This window comes from Ovis aries, chromosome 9, assembly GCF_016772045.2.
Source record: "Ovis aries strain OAR_USU_Benz2616 breed Rambouillet chromosome 9, ARS-UI_Ramb_v3.0, whole genome shotgun sequence".
Lineage (NCBI taxonomy): Eukaryota > Metazoa > Chordata > Mammalia > Artiodactyla > Bovidae > Ovis > Ovis aries.
The window spans coordinates 29,124,181-29,143,686 of NC_056062.1; the positions used below are offsets into that span (position 1 = coordinate 29,124,181).

Below are 19,506 nucleotides of genomic sequence, written 5' to 3' on the forward strand. Positions count from 1 at the left end.
AAGATTGAAGGCAGGAGAAGGGGATGACAGAGGATGAGATGGTTGCAATGGCATCACTGACTCGATGGACATGAGCAGGCTCCAGGAGTTGGTGATGGACAGGGAAGCCTGGCGTGCTACAGTCCACGGGGTCACAAAGAGTCAGTCACAACTAAGCGACTGAACTGAACTGAAAAATCAGCCAATCAGAAATTTGCCCAGGCAATACTGAAACACATATTAACCTCAATCTTAGTTGAGCTTCCATTTGACTACACTTTGGAAGGTGACAGAAATTACCCCAACAAGTAAAACAACTTTAACAACAAAGTAATGCCAAATCATAACATTATATGTTCCATATATGATTCAAACAGGGTGCTCAAAAGAAACTCTAAGATCTGTATATTCTGCTTTGTCTCAAAAAGTAGTCTAATCCATGGTCACCAATGATGCCACCATTTCATCACCCTGTTCACAACTCTGCAAGGGACAACAGAGCATGTGACTCAATACAGCTGTTCCGTATCGCTGAACACACAGCTTTAAATCACTCAACAAGGATTCACTGAGCCCCTGTTCTGTGCTATGACCGCTTTAGGATGTAAGGACAGAGGAGTGGACAGAACTCCTGCCTTCACTGGGTTTACATTTTAATGCATGGTCTTCTGACACTGAGTCAGTCACCTGTTTAATATGTAAAAGCACACACATTCCAGAAGCAGCAGAGAAAATGGAAGGCCAGGTCTACAAGGGGAAATAACTAATTATATTTGTATTACATTAACAAGATCAGCCAATTAAGTTAGATCAAGATGAAGCTTCTTAAAAAACAGCTAAGAAACTACTTTTAAAAACTAAACTTCAGACTGAAGGGCTTTTCTAAGAATGTCTATGTGGTAAAAAAGAAAATAGATACATAAAGCGTAAAAGAGATCTTCCAATTTGCTGTACTTGATAAAAGACCAGCTGAGGTGAGAAAAATAAAAATCTGGAAAACATGTTAATATGTGCTAGAATATAAAAAATTTACTGGAAAAGATGATACACAATAAGAAATGGGGCTAAACAAGATATTAAAAGCATTGAGGAAATAGTGAAAATATAAAGATAAAAGTTAAGGAGATAAATTCATAACAAGGATCATCTCAGACACTAAAAGAGTAAAAATCCTATGGAGAAGGTGGGGAGGAAAAATGTCATTGGTGGTTTTTGGGTTTTTGTTTTTTTTTTTTTTAGATATAAAGTACAAAATTACCAAACATTCTCTAAACATACATGAGTTCATCACCAAAGCAAGGAAGGTACAGAAATTATTAGTCAAGGAAGAGATTAGACATACAAACTACTTGCTTAAAGAAGCAGAGGACAGAATAAAATACTCAGGGAATGAAACACACCGAAAAGGCGATCAAGATTTAGAGTTAAGGAAAACTCGGCTGTACTCACGGGGAAAAGATGGTTAAAAACAAATATGGCTGAAGTCTTCAAGATGCTAAAATGGATAGTGAGAGTGGACATAAATATGATACCCAGGGACATTGTTCCAGACTAAGTGGAACAAAAATTTCAAATAAAATTGCTTAAGAGTAGATTTTTAAAGTTATGATGAAAAAAAATAAATAAATAAAGGCTATTTCAGAAAAGTGCATAGAAACTGCACATAGACTTTATGATTTCTGCACCCCATTTCTTCATTAAGTCAAATTATGCTAGGAGCTTAGATGAGATAAATGACTCTTTTAAAATCACAAAATTCATTCATCTACTCAATATGTTTAAAAATAAACGACTGCCACAGTATTAGGGTGGGAATGAGGTAGGAATGAGCAAGAATATACCAAAAACCTACATAACCAACAACTGATGTTTTATCAAGCAAGAAAAGAGTCCAAACACCCTGACATCCCATAAGCCACCTAGATTTACCTTTTCTAGTTCAATAAGAAAGCTGTCCAGAGACTCATCGGAGAGTTTGCCAACTTCAAACATTGTGACTGCATGGCTTTTCAAATTCTGCAATAAAGAAACAATAACAAAACTGAAATGTACTTTATTTATTAATATGTTCTAACTTTCCCTGAGTGCTAAGCATCTTATCTTGATACTATGCTTTCCAATATATTTAACCTCAAGTGTGCATAAAGAGTTGATTCTTCTAATTACAAAAGCAGCCCTCACTAAAAAGCTGCCACACTCCTCTAAAGAATATAAAACAAAGCTGGCTGCATTTTCAGGAATAAATTTGGTACTAAAAAAAAGATATAAGAACACTGAATTATTATGTATCTAACTGTTGAACATTTTCATATTTCAATAAGAATTTGACTTACTGGTGAAAGGTTTCCCATCATTAAAAAGGCAGTAAGTGTTGAGTCAAATAGGAACGCGATACGCTTTGTGTATCCTGTAGACAGATTCAAACTGTTTATACTGGCTGTATCTGCTGGGGGGATAAAAATCATAGTTTAAAAATCAATAAAATGAAAACTGTTTATTACTTATCATTTGGAGTGAGAATGTATTTCATTTCAGGTTTATTTAATAATCAAAAGTACATAATATAGGCAATACTGTAAGTCATAAGAGGTCTCAATTCTACCTTATCTCCAACATAGAGAAAGAAAAAAAAAATTTTTTTTAAGACATTCACTTGTGCAGTAAATTTTCTGAAAGTCAATAATAAACCAAGACTTGATCACTGTCAGATCAAATGACTACCTAGCTTAACCTCTGTAGACAAGTCGCCGGGCCCAGGGAACAGAGCTACCAAGGGCAGGAATAGAAGCCACTTGATTGTGCCCTTCTCCTCTCCCCACACAAGCACGTGCGAGCCCCTCATCCACTATGCTTTGTCCCCCTCTGTACCTAGAGGCCTTCCTGCGACGGTCTTCCTGCAGTCGCCAGCTGGCACTCTCTTAGTCGTTCTCAGCCCCAATACCATCTTCTCCACAAAGGCTCCCTAAGCCCCTATGGGCAGAACGAGGGCTCTTCCTCTTTGCTCCCCACAAACACCACAGTGCCTCTCACGCCATGGTGGTTCTTACGGCTACATTCTCCAGACTCAGTTTTTAGAAGGAAACTATTGTATTTTCTATCAATTTTATACCCCTAAGATCTGGCAGCATATGGGTAAGTACTCAAAGATACATACTGAGAGAGGAAAATCCAGACCAAATCACAAATTAACCGTTAAGCCTGGAGAGTTAGCCTTATGAGTGTATGTGCAGACACACGGCTTATTTACAGACAGGCTCCTGCTGAGTCACAGCTAACCTGGGTCTTCTTGACTGTTTGTATCCGTGTCAGTAGCCGATGAAGCTTCCTGTACGGGGCTCCTACTTTCCCCGCCATCCCACGACAGGAGCATCTTCTGTGGATCTAAAGTACTCCTGTTGATGAAGAAAACAGTCACGTCTGAAAAACCACATAGATGACCATATACAAAAACAGCCACCGAAGTCAGTACTGAGGTTACAAACATTCACATAAATCCACTCTTATACTCAGGCCCCAAACTGGGATGTAGCCCTAAAATATTCTGCACCCCCAGCAAAGGTTCTTAACTAAAACCATGGACAAGCTTCAGAGAATCTGAGAACATTTTAAATTTATATGTAACATATATGAGCTATGAGCTATGAGCTATGAGCTTTTCTCTAGGGCAAGTGTCAGTTTTCACCAGATTCTAAAAAAATTCCAAAACACACAAGATTAAACACCACTAATACACAGGGTTCAATCTGCTGAATAAATAAAATTTTGTACATAAAATTGTATTTTTTTCCCCAAAACAAAAAATTCTCATACTAAATAAATGAGTTACTTTAATCTGTTTACGGATGGAACATTCTTCCACGATGAATGAAGCTGGTCCAAATTTATTACTTGTCCTTTCTTGTGGGCAAACCCCAATCGGCAGTACATTGATACAGCATTCTAAAAGGAATATAAAGGAAACAAGTATCTGAAATAAACCAGACGTCAGAATGTCTGTAGACAAAAAAAAACTATTATGGATTACATTTATAGAGATCCTCAAATATCTTCATCCTGTAGCCAGAAAAAAATATTTCAGTAGGCCTGGTCTTCCCCTAAAATCTCCACATAGACAGAAGGAAAGCTTCCAACCTCTGGCTTGGCCCTCCCTAGATCCACCCCGCAAGAAGCAGGAGTTGTTGCTTTAACTGACGTCACTGCAAGACACTGTGACTTCATTACAAGGCACTGGTCAGGCTGCTCCCTGCTGGGCAGAGACAGGTGAGGACAGCTTTCACTCCCTGGGGTGGGATACTGCTTCAGGGTTCTGGTCTTGCTTTGCTCTACTTCCTCTGACAGCTAATAAGCATCTCACTGCTTCCGCTTCTCAATATCAAGACAAAAATCTATAATCCATTCAGTGCTCGTAACACAAGTGAAAAAGAGTAGGAAAATTACATACCTTAACCAGAGACAGGTCTATCTCAAGAACATTTGCAAGCTGGAAAATAAAACTAAAAATTATTTTACATCCTAAGAATTATCAGTATATCATAATAAACAGTTACAGATAACTTCTCCATCATCAGCAAAATTTAAATTATTAATAATGGAAATACTGAATAAATTTGGTAAGCAGAATTTTCTTCTTTCCATATCTTTAAGATACTTAGAGTAGTACAAATCCAGGCAGTGACCCTAACAACTTAGCATGAATTATAATTACTTGAGCTACTTTAATTAGAATTTTAATTAGAATTACTTAGCTTTAATTTTCTCATTTAAAATGAAAAAATTCTAGATCGTTTACAATGCTTTTACTATAAAGTCATATAAAGTTATTCAACCAAATTATAACTATATACATATGCAGGAAGTAACTTAAGAATAGTAACTTAAGTATATTAATAGTCTAAGATCTAACCATGTATGGATTTTTTAAATATTTTAGTTATATCATTAAATAATTTTCTCCACTTTACACAAACTTACTTTATAATCTTGAGGCTAAACTCTTTCATAAGATGCCATCACACTTACCTCTGCAACATTAGTATGCTCATCTATTGACACAAATATCTTATAGAGCAGAGTTTCAAAATAGTCACCTTGCACTCGATTCATTACAAAACCTTCAAGAGGAGGAACTAAAATAAACAAAATAGATGTTTCTCAGCGATTTAATTTTATAAAAGAAGAAAGTTCAATTCAAATATCTATTCAAAAAGAGACCTCCAACTTAGGAAATGAATTCAGCTTTTGACTCATTGTATCAACTCCACTGCAAGTTTTTCTAAAACTCCCTAAGTAAAGGTCATATACAAATGCTATCTACACTTAGTAGACTCTGATGGCACAGCATAAATCCATAAAAGTAATTTCACCCCCAGGGACCGCTCAGCATTACTCAGGCAGAGAAGTGCATACAGGTGTGGACTCAGTAGAAAGGCAAGGGGGACTGTGGTTGCTTCAGAATGCAGAAGCCTGCCAAGGGTATGTTTTTGATTGGTCTTAGGCAGCAGGATGCCTGGTCTGAAGCTGAGAAACAAGGGCTGCGAGCCGCCATGCTGTACAAAACCAGGAGGACAGAAAGTATCAGCTCGTCCTCCTCCCATCATCCCTGTTCCATCCTGACAAAAGGAGAAACTCCTATGTGTGACTGCCACACATATGGGAAGATGTGTGCCTAGATCACAGGAGGATTTGGTGTCCCTGTGTCCTCTGACCCTAACACTACCTCACTACACCCAAAACCTAAAAGTATTCCCAAGAGAGAGCTGTAAGACAAAACTCAAGTGAGCAAAATGAAGACACTGTGAAGAACCACAACGTACACATCAGAGTAGGCTACCCAAGTCACAGCTCTGTCTCATGGCATTTTCTGGTTTGGTGCTACCCATATTTCTAATCACCCAAGAACTGTTAAGGATCAAAAGTTTCCTTTTAGAAATATTTCAGCAATATTCACCATTTTTTCAATATAATTAACTCTTTTCCTACACTATCAACTAGGTGAATAAGAAGTATCAAAACTTACTGAATGCTTACTAAATGCCAGACTATACTTCTAGCTGCTTTATATATACAAATTCACTTAATCCTCTTAATATCAAGAGTTGTTAAAAACTATACCCTATCTTAGAGATGAAGAAACCAAGGCACTAAGAGATTGGAAATACGCAATTTACATTTGGGCAAAAAGAATGAGAAATTCTTTATCTCTACATAAAGAGATATAGAATAGTCTTCAATATATATTAAGTTAAAAAAGCAAAGCATGCGTTTGATATACCATCTATGTAAGAATAAAATCACACAAAAAAGGATATATATATATTTGTGCATAGTATGTTTTTGAGAGAGTATATAGGCAACTTAGCAGTAGTGGCCAAGAGAAACTGAGTAACTCAGGGCAGGCATCAGAAGCAGGTGTTTTTATACTCTTTTGTAAGTTTAGGATTTTATAATCCTAATTATTGCCTACTCAAAAAGACATTAATAAAAGTAAAGAAAAATACCTGAAAATAGCAAAGAAAATTATTTTTAAAAAAAATAAAGGACAAGGAAGGCCTGGGCATAAACACATGTAAATACAAATAAAACATAAAGGTCAGGACACACTGAAGCATGACCACTTGATGTGAGGGAGTGTTTCTGTAATAAGCCCTATCACTCAGTGGTTAACAGTAAGGTTCCTGAAATTTTTTGACTCTTTATATATTTGATTATACAAATATCTTAGAATGCAGATGATATCACAAACAAGAATAGCTAAAAGATATGATGGAAAACACATTTACAACACATAACCTTAATGTAACAAGTGCTTCTACAAATTGGTAAGAAATCTAACCTATAGAAAAAAAGCTCTACTGTGTTCAAAGATGTTAACCACATCACCAAAACAGATAAATAAGGAAATGATCTAAATAACCAGCAACAGAGTAATGATTTAGTAAACTGAAACACTGCTGTTCCTGTTCGTTTGTTTAGTTGCCAAGTGGTGTCTCTTTTGCAGCCCCACAGACTGTAGCCCACCAGGCTCCTTTGTCCATGGGATTTCCCAGGCAAGAATACTGGAGCAGGTTACCATTTCCTTCTCCAATCAAACCTGTGTCTCTTGCACTGGCAGGAGGATTTTTTTACCACTGAGCCACTTGGGAAGCCCCAAACTGAAATATACAAGGGTCTTAATATTGATTTAACTTGGGGAGGGAGTGAAGAAGGGAGGAAGAGATAAGCCAAAAAAGACAGTCATTACATGAAAAAATAAGACACAGATATGTCTGGTAAAAATGAACAACATACAACTCTATGATATTACTGAATAATGTAGAAACTTACGCAGTGAACAAGGTTTAAAAGGTGACATAAATTTATAAAGACAGATTTGATTTAGGATTTTAAGAAATTTACCTTGGATTTCTATTTTAATACAGTGTTTACACCATAAGATAAAAATAAAAAGAAGGAATTTAAGTAAAATCACCACAGTGTGCTGTAATGTAATGAGGAAGAAACGGTTTTCTTTGAAAAATTCTAACCCAAAGATCCCAGGATGATGTGTGTCTAACTTATGAGGGTGATACAGTGCCCAGCACCTAGCAGTCATTCAAAAAACACTGAGAAATATTACCACATACTCACCTGCTATGCAACTGTCATCAGAGATTGGTACATCCAGATAAACAAATCCTTTGTTATATAAACCTATAGAAGCAAAAGTATCTCGTTTTAGATGAAACAGTAAACATTAGTAGTTAAAAAAATAAAATAAAAACTTTATTCTTGATTTTCCAGAAAGAGTCTTACAACTTAATGGTATGTGAAAAAGATAAGACAGAAGAAAAAAATTATCAAAGCTTTCAAAATCTTGGTTTCCCTCAAATGCTCAGAACTGCAAAATTTTTCTTATGATTCATTCACATAAATTTCTAATCTGTGTGACTAATTACAGCCACACTGGAAAACAATGGACAAAGGCCACATTTCAAACAATACCACGCCTTAGGAAACATTACTATTCTTATCTAATTGATAAATAATTGCTGCTAATTGTTGATGGCTTAAAATAAGTTTTTATGTTGACAGAAGACCATTTCTACTAACCACTTACTATGGACTACATTGTAATCTAGTGATCCAGAGAGTTGAGGGCCTGCATCAATGATCTTATCAATAGCGCATTTCTCAGGCAAAGTGCATATCTAGGAAAAGCAAAATATTTTCAATTAAGTTCTGTCCAAATTAACTAATTGATAAGTCTCCTCAAATCTACTGACGTTTAAACCAATGATTATATGTCATTAATTATATGAACTACCTGTTATATTCATTCTTTACTCTAGAATTCAAACAGAAAAGGCTATGCACATAACCATCAACTAAGGTGCCAAAGTATGCTACCAACAGAACTCACAAAACAAAGTAATTTTAAGTGCTAATACTTGCTGATAAATAACATGTTCACTAATAAATACTAATATTCATTCACCCTTTTTGAACTGGAATCTGATCCACATACTGATTCTGAATCTCTCAAATCAAAAGCTAATTCACATGCCACAGGATTATTATCAGTGACAAGACCACTATCTTATGAAACAATCTGATATCTTAATTGAAAGTAAATGCACTGAAGCAGAATTTCTAAGCCTTGCTCTCACTGGATTTATTCTGTCCTTGGAAGTAAAATAAAATGCAAATTAAAAAGAAGTCCACATGCTCACTTAATTCCTTCAACCACAGGGATATGACTGGTCTCTAGGCACCTCATCCACTGCTCCACCTCCTTCCTCTAAATCAGCATCTCTTCTTAAACGTATACAGCTTGTAACAAATGTGGTCTGACCACTGCAAACAGCATTTCCCTTGATCCTGACCTTAGTGCTCTATCAAGCACCTAACACTTGAGTATAGCATTTCAACAGTGATTTAAGAGCACAGCAAACTGTCCGATTTAAAACCCTGGACTTTACTGTGACTGGAGTCATTACTTCACTTCTCTGTGTTCATCTTCCTCACATGTGAAATAGGCTACAAACAACCCCACACCATTGGGGTTGTTATGCGAGTCAAATGAGACAGTATAAAAGGCACTTGGAACAGTGTCTGGCACCCTGAGCACACACCAAGCACTCAAAAGTGTTATCAATGTTACTGCTGCTAGTTGCAGCATCATGTCAACTGTACATGAAACGTCCATCTAATTAAATCCCCAGATGACCGTACAAGAACCACATCAAGTCTCCCTCATTAATAAAGAGTGTTTTCGAAATGTACCGATAATCTCGCCTACTGAGATCATTTACAATTTTGAATTTAAGTTTAATTTCCTTCAGGAACACTAAATAGTGTCACGTTTCAAAAAGACTTCTGCAACTATAGTTAAATATAATTTTTAAAAATAAAAATGTTTTAAAGATACCTACCTTGATGTCATCTTCCGTGATATATGCAGCCTGCACCACCCACCAGGCCTCTATGGCAATTTCCACTGGCTTTACTGGTAAAAGATCACGCGCCGTTTTCCTTCTGAAAAATTTCTGCAATGGTTCAAATATCTGAGAATTTGCAATCAATCTAAAATTACTATTTTCTTTTTTATTAATCATACTATAACAAGATCATTTCTAACAGGCTGCTGCTGCTAAGTCACTTCAGTCGTGTCTGACTCTATGCAATCCCATAGATGGCAGCCCACTAGGCTCCCCCATCCCTGGGATTCTCCAGGCAAGAACACTAGAGTGGGTTGCCATTTCCTTCTCTAACAGGCTAAATACCTTTTAAAATTCTCATGTTTTAAAATTTAACATATTTTAGATATACTGAATGGAGAAAGTCATTCTTAAATTATTTCAAAATAAATTACTTCAAAACACTATCATTAAATCTAAATCTAAATCCAGATATTCAAAAGAAACCCAGGTGAAAATGTGTATCAATTTCACTCATAAACTGAACCCTGGGGGTGGAATGACTTAGAAGATCAATGGAGCAGGTTTTTAAAAATAAATGAAGTGTCCTATGCCTTAAAGATTTTAAATTCAATAAGCACTTAAGCTATAACCTAGAGACACTGATGACTTGTTGTTGTATTATTTCTATATTAAGCATACTTTATTTGATCCAAAAAAAAATCAAAATTCATTATTTCTACTACTTAAAAATTTAACAAGACTGTGTGATAAGAGGGACAAGAAATGAGAAAGAGAAACAACTAGCTTACTTTTGATGATCTGCACTGATTCATCAGATCAATGTATTGGTTTCTTCCTATGCCAAGAAGCCTTAGACCTAAAAGAAAGAGTCTTTCTTTTAAAATCATTTAATACATCTTGAAAAGTCAGTACACACACAAGCTTACTAGGAAAAAACCTTTTGACTTTCGTTTTTCTTTTGATTATTACTGACAATTAGGATCAAATTAAAAAGAAGTCTTCAAACGAAATACAGAGGAACCAATTGGGAGAGATAAATTCATGCTGACACTTTTGACAATGCTAAATGAGAAAAAGATTTCAAAGCAGAAGTCCTCCGAATTCCAGGAAGTCAAAATGTACTTCTCAGCAAAAGTTTCTTCTTAACACAACAGAACTGTCACATTTCAAATAGACACACTTCATTAAAATAAGTATAATTTTAAAAAGCAGCGAATTTTGTTAGTAAAAACCATGTACTGTGCTGCAAAAATACTGTGAGTGAATTTTCTTCCTCATTTAGTGTACACCATAGCCCAAGTATGAAAAGGAACTTGACTCTCTAGAAAAAGACTAGTCCCATTTGTCTGATTCCTCCACTCCAAAATATCCCTCTCTTAGACATTTAAAACTAAATCTCATACTTGACTTAAACCACCTGATAAAATTATCAAGAATCTTGCTTATGTTCTCATCCTTCACGTTAAAATGCACACCTTACAACACAGACAAGAGCACAGACACTAACCATTACCTGGCTCAGAGCAATACTTACAGTCAGCAGCAGTGAAATTGGGCAATGAATCATAACTTTTCTCACTGTTCATAATGTCCTTTTAAAAAGAAAAAAAAAAGTAAATGATAAATGCAAATGTCCTTACACAAAACACTGAGATCAGAGTCTGGCAACCCAGTGCACACAGGTCACACAGCGGCACAGACCACGTGGTCTCTTGTCTAAGATCTGAAGGTCAGGCTCTCAGCTCTGGGTTCCTCACAGCGCTACGAAGCCTAGACAGTTGCCCTGCAACCTCTGCCCTGCAGAGGCTATGCAAGGAATACCTCCCTTCGAGCTCACTTCACACTTCAAACCTGATCCTAGACTCCTACCCCAGGGCAAGAGAGAATCCCAAGAGAAGGCCTGACAGTGGGTCACAGCGCTGCCAACAAAGACCTAACGACTAAGGAGTCTTTGCTCCTCCAAGTCACAACCAGCAACTCAGACACAGTCAGTATCTGGCTTCTTCCAACCCTCATCTGTTTCTCCAGTAATAAACCAGCTGTTTACTGTGGGGATAAGACCGTTTTCAACCCAGGAGTTATACCCAGTGGTTTAAGAACAGAAACCAGAGAACAGCAAGCATATGGATGCAACTAAGAGCTGGAAACTGGGACAAAATCTCGCTCTGTTATCTCCCCTAAACCTGTGGACAACACCAGGAAAATAATCAGAGAGACAGCAACAACTATTCTACACACTGCTCAGCTGCCACCTTCTTTATGCTGCACTGGTTCCAGGGAAAGGGACTGACAGAAACTCAGCTGCCAGGCCACAACCTTTACTTTGTATTTCCTCCAAAACAGGGACACACAGGAGACACGGGGCGGTAGCAGTGCCTTGAAAAGGGGGCTTAAGAAGACAAGTAGGGGGAGCTCCTGTGAAGGCAGCCTTATCCTGCAGGCACCCAGCTTCTTCAGTTCTATGTGCCCTCTGCTCTTCAAGAGGCTAGTGAGCCCAGAACAGCAGCACTCAAACAGAATTAAATCATCAATGAATACCAGATAAATACTGCCCATCTTTACATAAAGCTCCCTTAAAAGCAGTATATGAACTAGTACTTAAGGCTATTCAACACAAGCTGAAACACTGCCTTTGGAAAAAGGCTAACATCTAAAAGTTAATAATCACAGAAAGATTAGCAGCCACAACCAGTAATATATTTCTAGTCTTCTGACACATGCATTATATAATGTTGAGTCTATATCATCAATGATTCTTTCTACAGTTAGCAAATAGCTAAATACATTAAGCTTCAGAGCTTAATGTTCAATTCTGTCAGCCACATTCTCAACCTTAACCATGCATTAAAAGCAATGAATTTTATACAAACTGTGCTAACATAAATGACTGATTAACCTACAACAGCACAAGGGGTCAACAGCATCTTCAAGAACACAGAATAAGAACAGATACCTTCCCACTGTGAAAACACTGCTAAGCACAACTACTTGGAGCACAACAGTTGCCTTGTAAACGACTGTCCTTTTTACACTATCAGTTCAGAAACAATGTCCACTGTGGCTGGGTGCCACAAAGCTGGTCATCATCCACAAAGTGTCCGTGACGTGAAGTCTCACCCCTCCCCTGATTCATACATCCTGCAAACTCACCTCCATGATCCCAGTATAATATGAGAATGGTGTTATCCTTAGGCCTTTCACCATGATGTCTGATAAATGGTAAGGGTACAGCATGAGATGGTCGCGACTGTACTTCAACAGTTCCTCATAGTACTTGCGTTCATCTTTCTTGACGTGTTTAACTGGGAGGGAGACAAAGGGAAATTCTCCAGTTTTATTTGACGTCTTACTAGTAAATGCAATGTTAAATTCTTTACAAGTTAGTATTGTAAATGCAATGTTAAATTCTTTACAAGCTGGTATTAATTAAAAATATGTAAACTGAAAGAGAACAAATAAAACCACCTAAGCTGGAACAAAGAAACAATTCCAGCACAAGAAACAGACGTCACAGAATGTAAGTAAAGTGCATAACGGGACAGGTAAGTACAAAAGGAATTCTTAACAAATCAGAAAGCAAAGAAGCAAGCATGGACTGTCTCCCCCGCCCAAAACATAAGCTATAAACTGTCCAATCCCTTACTATGATACTTTACAAAACAGCCAATCTGAATGGCAGCTTTCTGTGAAATCAAGTTTATTTTAAAAAATTATCTGCTGGTCTTTGGTGCTTTAAATGTAAAAAGACCTCTGAGTTCCACAGAATACACACTTCACATAGAAAACCTCTCTCTGAAATACTATGTTTAAAATAAGAGCAACAAATGGGAGGGAAGATCAGCAGGGCAACAGAATAATCTGACAAATAAAAGGCAAACATTATGGGGAGGGAGGTGGAAGGGGGTTCAGGATTGGGAACACGTGTACACACGTGGCGGACTCATGTTAATGTACGGCAAAACCAATACAGTATTGTAAAGTAAAGTAAAATTTTTTTTAAAAAAGGCAAACATTAAAAAAGAGAAGTTAAAAAAAATGGAACCAATTATGTTTAAAATTTGTTCCAATTATTATAGAAAGAGGCTTCATTAAAGTTACATTATTTGGAAAATTTACAGAAAACAAAACAAAACAAAACACTCAAAGTCAAAAATCAAGAAGAAATGCAATTCTTTCTGGCATATTTTCTCACATAAAGTAAAAAAGAGGACATCTGAATCAAAATTAGTATTCTGCAGGTAAAATAAATCTATAAACAAGACTCTAAAAAATAATTTTCATTGGAATTAAAAGGAAAAATCTACTTGCTAATGCAAATTGTTGTTACGTGTAATGGGTCACTATAGAATTCCACAAAGTCTGTACATGAAATGATTTCAGTACTATGAAATATGGTGAAAAGATAGATTTATGAAAATAATAACTCAGTAACAGTCAGTTCTATCTCAATGTAAAAATGGCTCTACTTACCTAAGTTGTTTCTATATCGTAACTGATTGCGGATACTGTACAGGACAACCTGCTTCTCATATTCTCTCTGTGAATTTCCAAGACTCTAAAAAAAAAATTCAAATAGATTTAAAATAACTAAACCAACAGTACTCTCTGTCCTTAAAATTTCAATACCATGCCCCCTAATTTTATCCTGGAATCTCTAAGTTCAAGAACGGAGTAAAGGTTTTCTTAAATTATATCATACAAGCTTTTCTGCAATGGTATTAGAGCAAAAAAACCAATGTGTTTATCTTCAATCTGCCTTTCTAAAAGGATTTACTGACACTATCTAAAGTATTTTATGTGTGTGTGTATCTCTAAAGAGCAGTCAGAAAGCATAACTGCACTTAAGTTAACAAAAAACTAAATTTTACTAATAAAGAATTTCCTTCTTGCCGGTTTCCAATTTGTGTGAACGGGGATGGATGGTTTCTTGCACTTACATTTTTTAAAATTTAAGAATGGCCACTAAGAACAGATCCCTGTCTGATAACTACTTACAGGTGAAGGCTATGATTATTAAAAATTAAGATTTCTGAGGAATATATATTTCAAATGTACCTCTAAATAAGATTATTTCTTAAAAACGTCATCTAATGGTCTCATTAGAAAACATTTAGACAATTCTAGAAAATAGAGTTGTCTAAATTTCCAATATATTTTTTAATGAGCAAAATACTTTCTAGCTGTGAGCTTAGTGTTTTAAGTTCAAAATTGGTTTTTCATGAAAGCAAAGTGTAAGCTGGTCTGATTAGAGTTAACATTACATTCAATGTGAGACCATAAACTACATTTAATATGTGACTGCTATTCCCCTTCTAATTATTAGCCATGATCATTCCAATATACTATAAAAAACATCTTAGAGATTAATGGAATATTCATTGGAAGAACTGATGCTGAAGCTGAAACTCCAACACTTTGGTCACCTGATACAAAGAACTGACTCACTGGAAAAGACCCTGATGCTGGGAAAGATTGAAGGCAGGAGAAGAAGGGGACAACAGAGGCTGAGATGGTTGGATGGAATCACCAACTTGATGGACATGAGTTTGAGCAAGCTCCGGGAATTGGTGATGCACAGGGAGGCCTGGTGTGGTGCAAGCCATGGGGTCGCAAAGAGTCGGACACGACTGAGCTACTGAACTGAAGAGATTAATGACAGGAAAGATTAGAGGATTCAGTGACTATACTTCTTACTCATAGGTTTTTGAGAGTCAAGGTAAATGTCCACATACACACTTTCATTTAAGACCATCTTCATTAGGCAGATGAACCACATCTAACTGGTACATAACTGGAACTATTGGTTGGTACCATTTTAAGAAAAAAGGGACATAAAGTGAGAAAACTAAAATGCTGAAATGTATGTGCTTACGTTATTTTCATCCACTTTAACATTACAGGTAGTTAGAAGTTCAAGTTTATCACAGAGAAAACTGCTCTGTCTCTGATGCAGCCCCAAAGCCGAGCTCAGGACTGAAGATATTTAGGGGATTCAAAATACCAGGCTTTCTGTAAAACTTTTAAAGGATCTCCTCTAGCTCTACTGCTAAATAAAAGTCTCTTTCTCAAGGAACACAAAACACACACACACACACACACACACACTCACTCACACAGTAGACAATCTGCTAAAATCTTAACAACTCTCAAACTTGAGGATTTGCTCTTCTGTTTCAAAATAAGTCCCTTAATTTATCCTAACTTACAACCATTTTCCTCCTTTAAAATTCTGTTCCTGGTTAACTCCAGGATAAAAAGTGTAAATCAAACCACTTACATAAATTATAAGGGCCCTGTTATTTGTAAGCTAATTAGAGAACAGAGCTATTAAACATCTAAGTCTTTGCCATAGTCATTAAGTGATGACTGGTTCTAATCAATACATGTGTGCTCACACAAATAACTAAAAGCTACATTAAAAGCTGATTCTATTCTTCACTACCCTGGTACATAAAATATTAACTGCTATGTTCACAAAGATTCTTTGCCTTCTCTTCCACTCCTACCCCAAATTTCCCACCATTCACATTTTAAAACACTGTTGCCTCTATAGGAGGCAACTAAAGAAAGGTCATTTTACTCTGAGACAGTGCTGACCCTGCAGAAATTCCAACCAGGTCTGACAAATGAAGCTGGGCTGCATATAAAAGGAACTGTAACAGATGGAGTGCCACAGAAACTGCCTGCAAAACATCCACTGTGCATCAGATTAGCATAAACGCATTTTTTTTCTAAAGCTTTTGCTCCACAAATCCTGTCCCAATATGCACCCCCCTCAAAGAAGTACATAGTATTTTTTTTTAATTGACCCTCCTTGGATCACACAGAACCACATCATAAAATCTCCCTTCAAATAAAACAACTATGAATTGTTTTGAACAATGAGTACTGGTAAACCTATAGTTTTACCAGTAATCCTCAAATCCTCAAAAATTCCCCCCAAATCCTCAAACAATGGTGTGATCCACAACTTTTTAATATATTCTTGGAAGTCAAGTATAGCTCACAACAAATAAAAAAACCTTTCATCTTATTTACATTTTTAAAATTTTTAATAATTTTTAAAAATTAAAAAAAAATCTGAATCACCTTCCCCCAGCTTTCAGAAATCAATCACTTTCAAATTAAATGCCTCAAAACTTAATGGAAACTCTTATCAAAGTACTTAGTATCTGTTAACACACACACACACACAAACCCAAATTCTTTTCACACAAGGACTATTCCCCATTTTTAAACTGACTTTAGCTCCAGGAAAAAAATCTCAAACTGATGCTATCATTCCTTCACTCCAGAAATATTTACTGGAAGACAACTACAGCCCTATAGATAAGAAATACAGTGCTGGGGGTCAACTACTCTAGATTTAGGTCGGGGAAACATTCCTGGAGGAGTTAATATCTGGATTCAAGAAGCAACAAGTAATCTATGGCAACAAGTGGTAAAAGGGCTGGGTTTGCATTTTAGAAACCTCACCCCAGTAGAGTATGAGGAATGGATAGGAGGGTCTTTTAACATTCCTGGAGGAGTTAATATCTGGATTCAAGAAGCAACAAGTAATCTATGGCAACAAGTGGTAAAAGGGCTGGGTTTGCATTTTAGAAACCTCACCCCAGTAGAGTATGAGGAATGGATAGGAGGGTCTTTTTCTGAAGGCAAGAGACCAGAGAGAAAGCTGATGTAGTAAACCAAAGTAGAGCCTGACCTAGGAAAACAGAGCAAAGCTAAATCCGTGAAATAACTTGTACAGAGGGGTTTTGCAACACCTTCGACAAGTGGAAGCTTATCCTAAGTGAAAATATCAATTCTTTTAATTGATGTTACCAAAAGAAGTTTTAATTTAATGTCATGTTTGTACCAGATTATAACACTGTTTGGAGATTATTTTTAATAGTTGTGACTAAGGTTTAGAAAGGCTTTGCCAACACTAGTTAAGATCGATTATTTGTTGGGCATCATGGAATCATCCATCTCTTGTCTATCAAGCTACATTTATTTTTGTGAAAGGAAGAGTAAACATGGAAACAAAGGCTTACTGGTTCTTCCAGTTGTCTTGCCATATGCCACAAAACTCTAAAGACAGAAAGTGTCCATCAAGGCCCTCATTCAAGCTTAACAAGAGAAGCTGATTCCTCCAGCTTTAGAGCTTTCTTCTTCCTGTTCAAGATTAATGTCACAAGGGCGGCCACTGCCACCCAAGGATTCGGAGTTCCTTAAATTTATCTTTCCACTTGTGTTTTTGATATCTTGAAGTGAAAGCATTTTCTCTGCCACATGATACACTGCCAGAACCTTAAATTATTCATTGCCTGGAACTAAGACCCCAAGCTGAGAGCTGCGGCAAAGTAACAATCTGTATACCATCACCACCACCATCTCAAACCCTCCAAATATGCCAGTGTTCAGGACCAATGGAAAATAGAATTTCACTCCCAACCAAGTAACGCGGTGGGAACTTGAAGGTCAACCACTGGCCAGAGAAAAACAGTGCTTTCTATACAGCACTCATCACTCCCTTCATAAGTTTCACCACCACTCCCCGTATCATGTATTTACTCATTTGTTTACTGTCTTTCTTTTCTAAAATGTAAGCTCCATGAAGACAGGGCTTTCCTTGTGTTGACTGCTGCAAATTACCCACACCTCAAACAAGGCATAGTACACAGCAGGTGTTCAACAGATATCCGCAAAACTGAGTAAAAATGACTCTCAAGCATTTGAGAACTACTTCTGAGGGAAAAAAAAGACCAAACCTCCTTGTCACTCTCTTGTTGCAACATCTCTAATAAACCCACCTGTCGGGAGGCTAAACAAAACAAAGCCCAACAAAACAAAGTAGGAAAACTCTGCAAAATCCGGCCCTGACAGCTCCCACCCCCAAACCCTAACCAAGCCCCACCTCCAGATTGTGAAAGCACGCTTTCGCTCATCTAAGCTTTTCAAAATGACTTTCTCTCTCGTTGGAAAATCTTTAATGCCCCTCTTTTCTAGCTATCTCTTATTTGTCTTTTAAAACCCATTTTAAATAGCTCTCTTACACATTCTCCTGATGCTCCATTGCCAGTTTCTGAGTCCCTCCTCTGTGCGCGCCCCTACACTATGATGCTGGTTCGTGTGAGCAGCTATCAGCCTGTAACGCAGTCATTTGTTTCTCGGCCCTTTGCCACCATCCCCAAGTTCTGAAGATCAGGAGCTGTGTTTCAAATTTGTTTCGAAGATGTCTAGCCTAGTGCCTGGTGAAACGAAGACCGAGTGCGAAGGCGCCAGGCGAATCCTGTGGTTTCCATCCCATTTCGCAACAGCCCCATCCTGCCCCTCTGGCCCCAGGGCCCCCCCCTCCCCAGCGGGTTTGGGATCGGTTAAATCCAGACCCTTAGCGGGGGCAAGGCCGGGAGTGAGCCCAGAGGCGCGCGAGCAGGTGGCAGCGGGGCTGGACCAGGTCCGCAGCTTCCGTACCTGCCTCACGTTGGCCGGCAGCTTGCTCCAGGGGTAGTTGTGCCGGATGTGGAACTCCACGTCTATGTTCATGATGCCAGGAGCCTGGCGGGGCGGCAGCGGCCGGGATCGCCGCTGGAACGACGCCTCCCGCCTGCCCGCCCTCGGCCCGTCCAGGGAGCCCGCGGGAGGCCCCGCGCCTCACACTGAGGACGGCCCGGGCTGCCCCATGGCCTGGGCTCCCGACAGCTCGGCGCGGCCCGGGCCACGGGGCACGGGAGCAGCGGAGAGGGGCTGCCGGACACCTCGGCGGCTCCAAGTTTCTTCCTAGTTTCGGGCTGGCCGGAAATGGCTTAGGGTGTGCGTCACTTCCGCTCGCCGGAGCAGGGCCGAGGGGCGGGGCCGGGGCTGGCCTGCTGCTCAGGTCCCTGCATGCGAGTGGACCAGGCAGGTGGAGCCGGTGGTACCCGGATAGTGACTCCCTGTCCGCGCGCCCCGTATCCCTCTGTCAGTCTCTGGATAAATCAATTGGGTTTGTAGTGCCAGTGCTGGATGACCCACTTTCCCCAAATGTGAGCCCGGATGGCCCTGGAGCAGGCGGCTACAGACATTTGGGTGGGATACCTAGAAGGAATGACTTGGGATGGGGGCCATAGTCGATTTTAAAAAGTGC

The 19,506-nt window shown here is 38.3% G+C and overlaps 1 protein-coding gene across 20 annotated transcripts in view; it reads right to left on the reverse strand.

Annotated features, from left to right (window-relative positions):
* Positions 1-19,162, reverse strand: part of FAM91A1 (family with sequence similarity 91 member A1) — a 44,124-nt gene extending 24,962 nt beyond the window's left edge. For 8 of the 20 annotated variants that reach the window (XM_060393671.1, XM_042254151.2, XM_042254158.2 and 5 more), the window contains exons 1-14: positions 18,855-19,162; positions 13,869-13,953; positions 12,549-12,700; positions 10,933-10,990; positions 10,187-10,254; positions 9,390-9,521; positions 8,075-8,165; positions 7,606-7,668; positions 4,999-5,105; positions 4,421-4,459; positions 3,806-3,918; positions 3,256-3,371; positions 2,313-2,425; positions 1,909-1,995 (exon numbers count right to left, since the gene is read on the reverse strand). In XM_060393671.1, coding sequence (XP_060249654.1) covers positions 1,909-1,995; positions 2,313-2,425; positions 3,256-3,371; positions 3,806-3,918; positions 4,421-4,459; positions 4,999-5,105; positions 7,606-7,668; positions 8,075-8,165; positions 9,390-9,521; positions 10,187-10,254; positions 10,933-10,990; positions 12,549-12,700; positions 13,869-13,953; positions 18,855-18,926 — 1,296 coding nt within the window. In that variant the 5' untranslated portion in view covers positions 18,927-19,162. The remainder of the gene's footprint in view (positions 1-1,908; positions 1,996-2,312; positions 2,426-3,255; positions 3,372-3,805; positions 3,919-4,420; positions 4,460-4,998; positions 5,106-7,605; positions 7,669-8,074; positions 8,166-9,389; positions 9,522-10,186; positions 10,255-10,932; positions 10,991-12,548; positions 12,701-13,868; positions 13,954-18,854) is intronic. The other 12 variants (XM_027972916.3, XM_060393674.1, XM_060393677.1 and 9 more) reach the window with 3 other exon arrangements.
* Between the last annotated feature and the right edge of the window lie 344 nt (positions 19,163-19,506).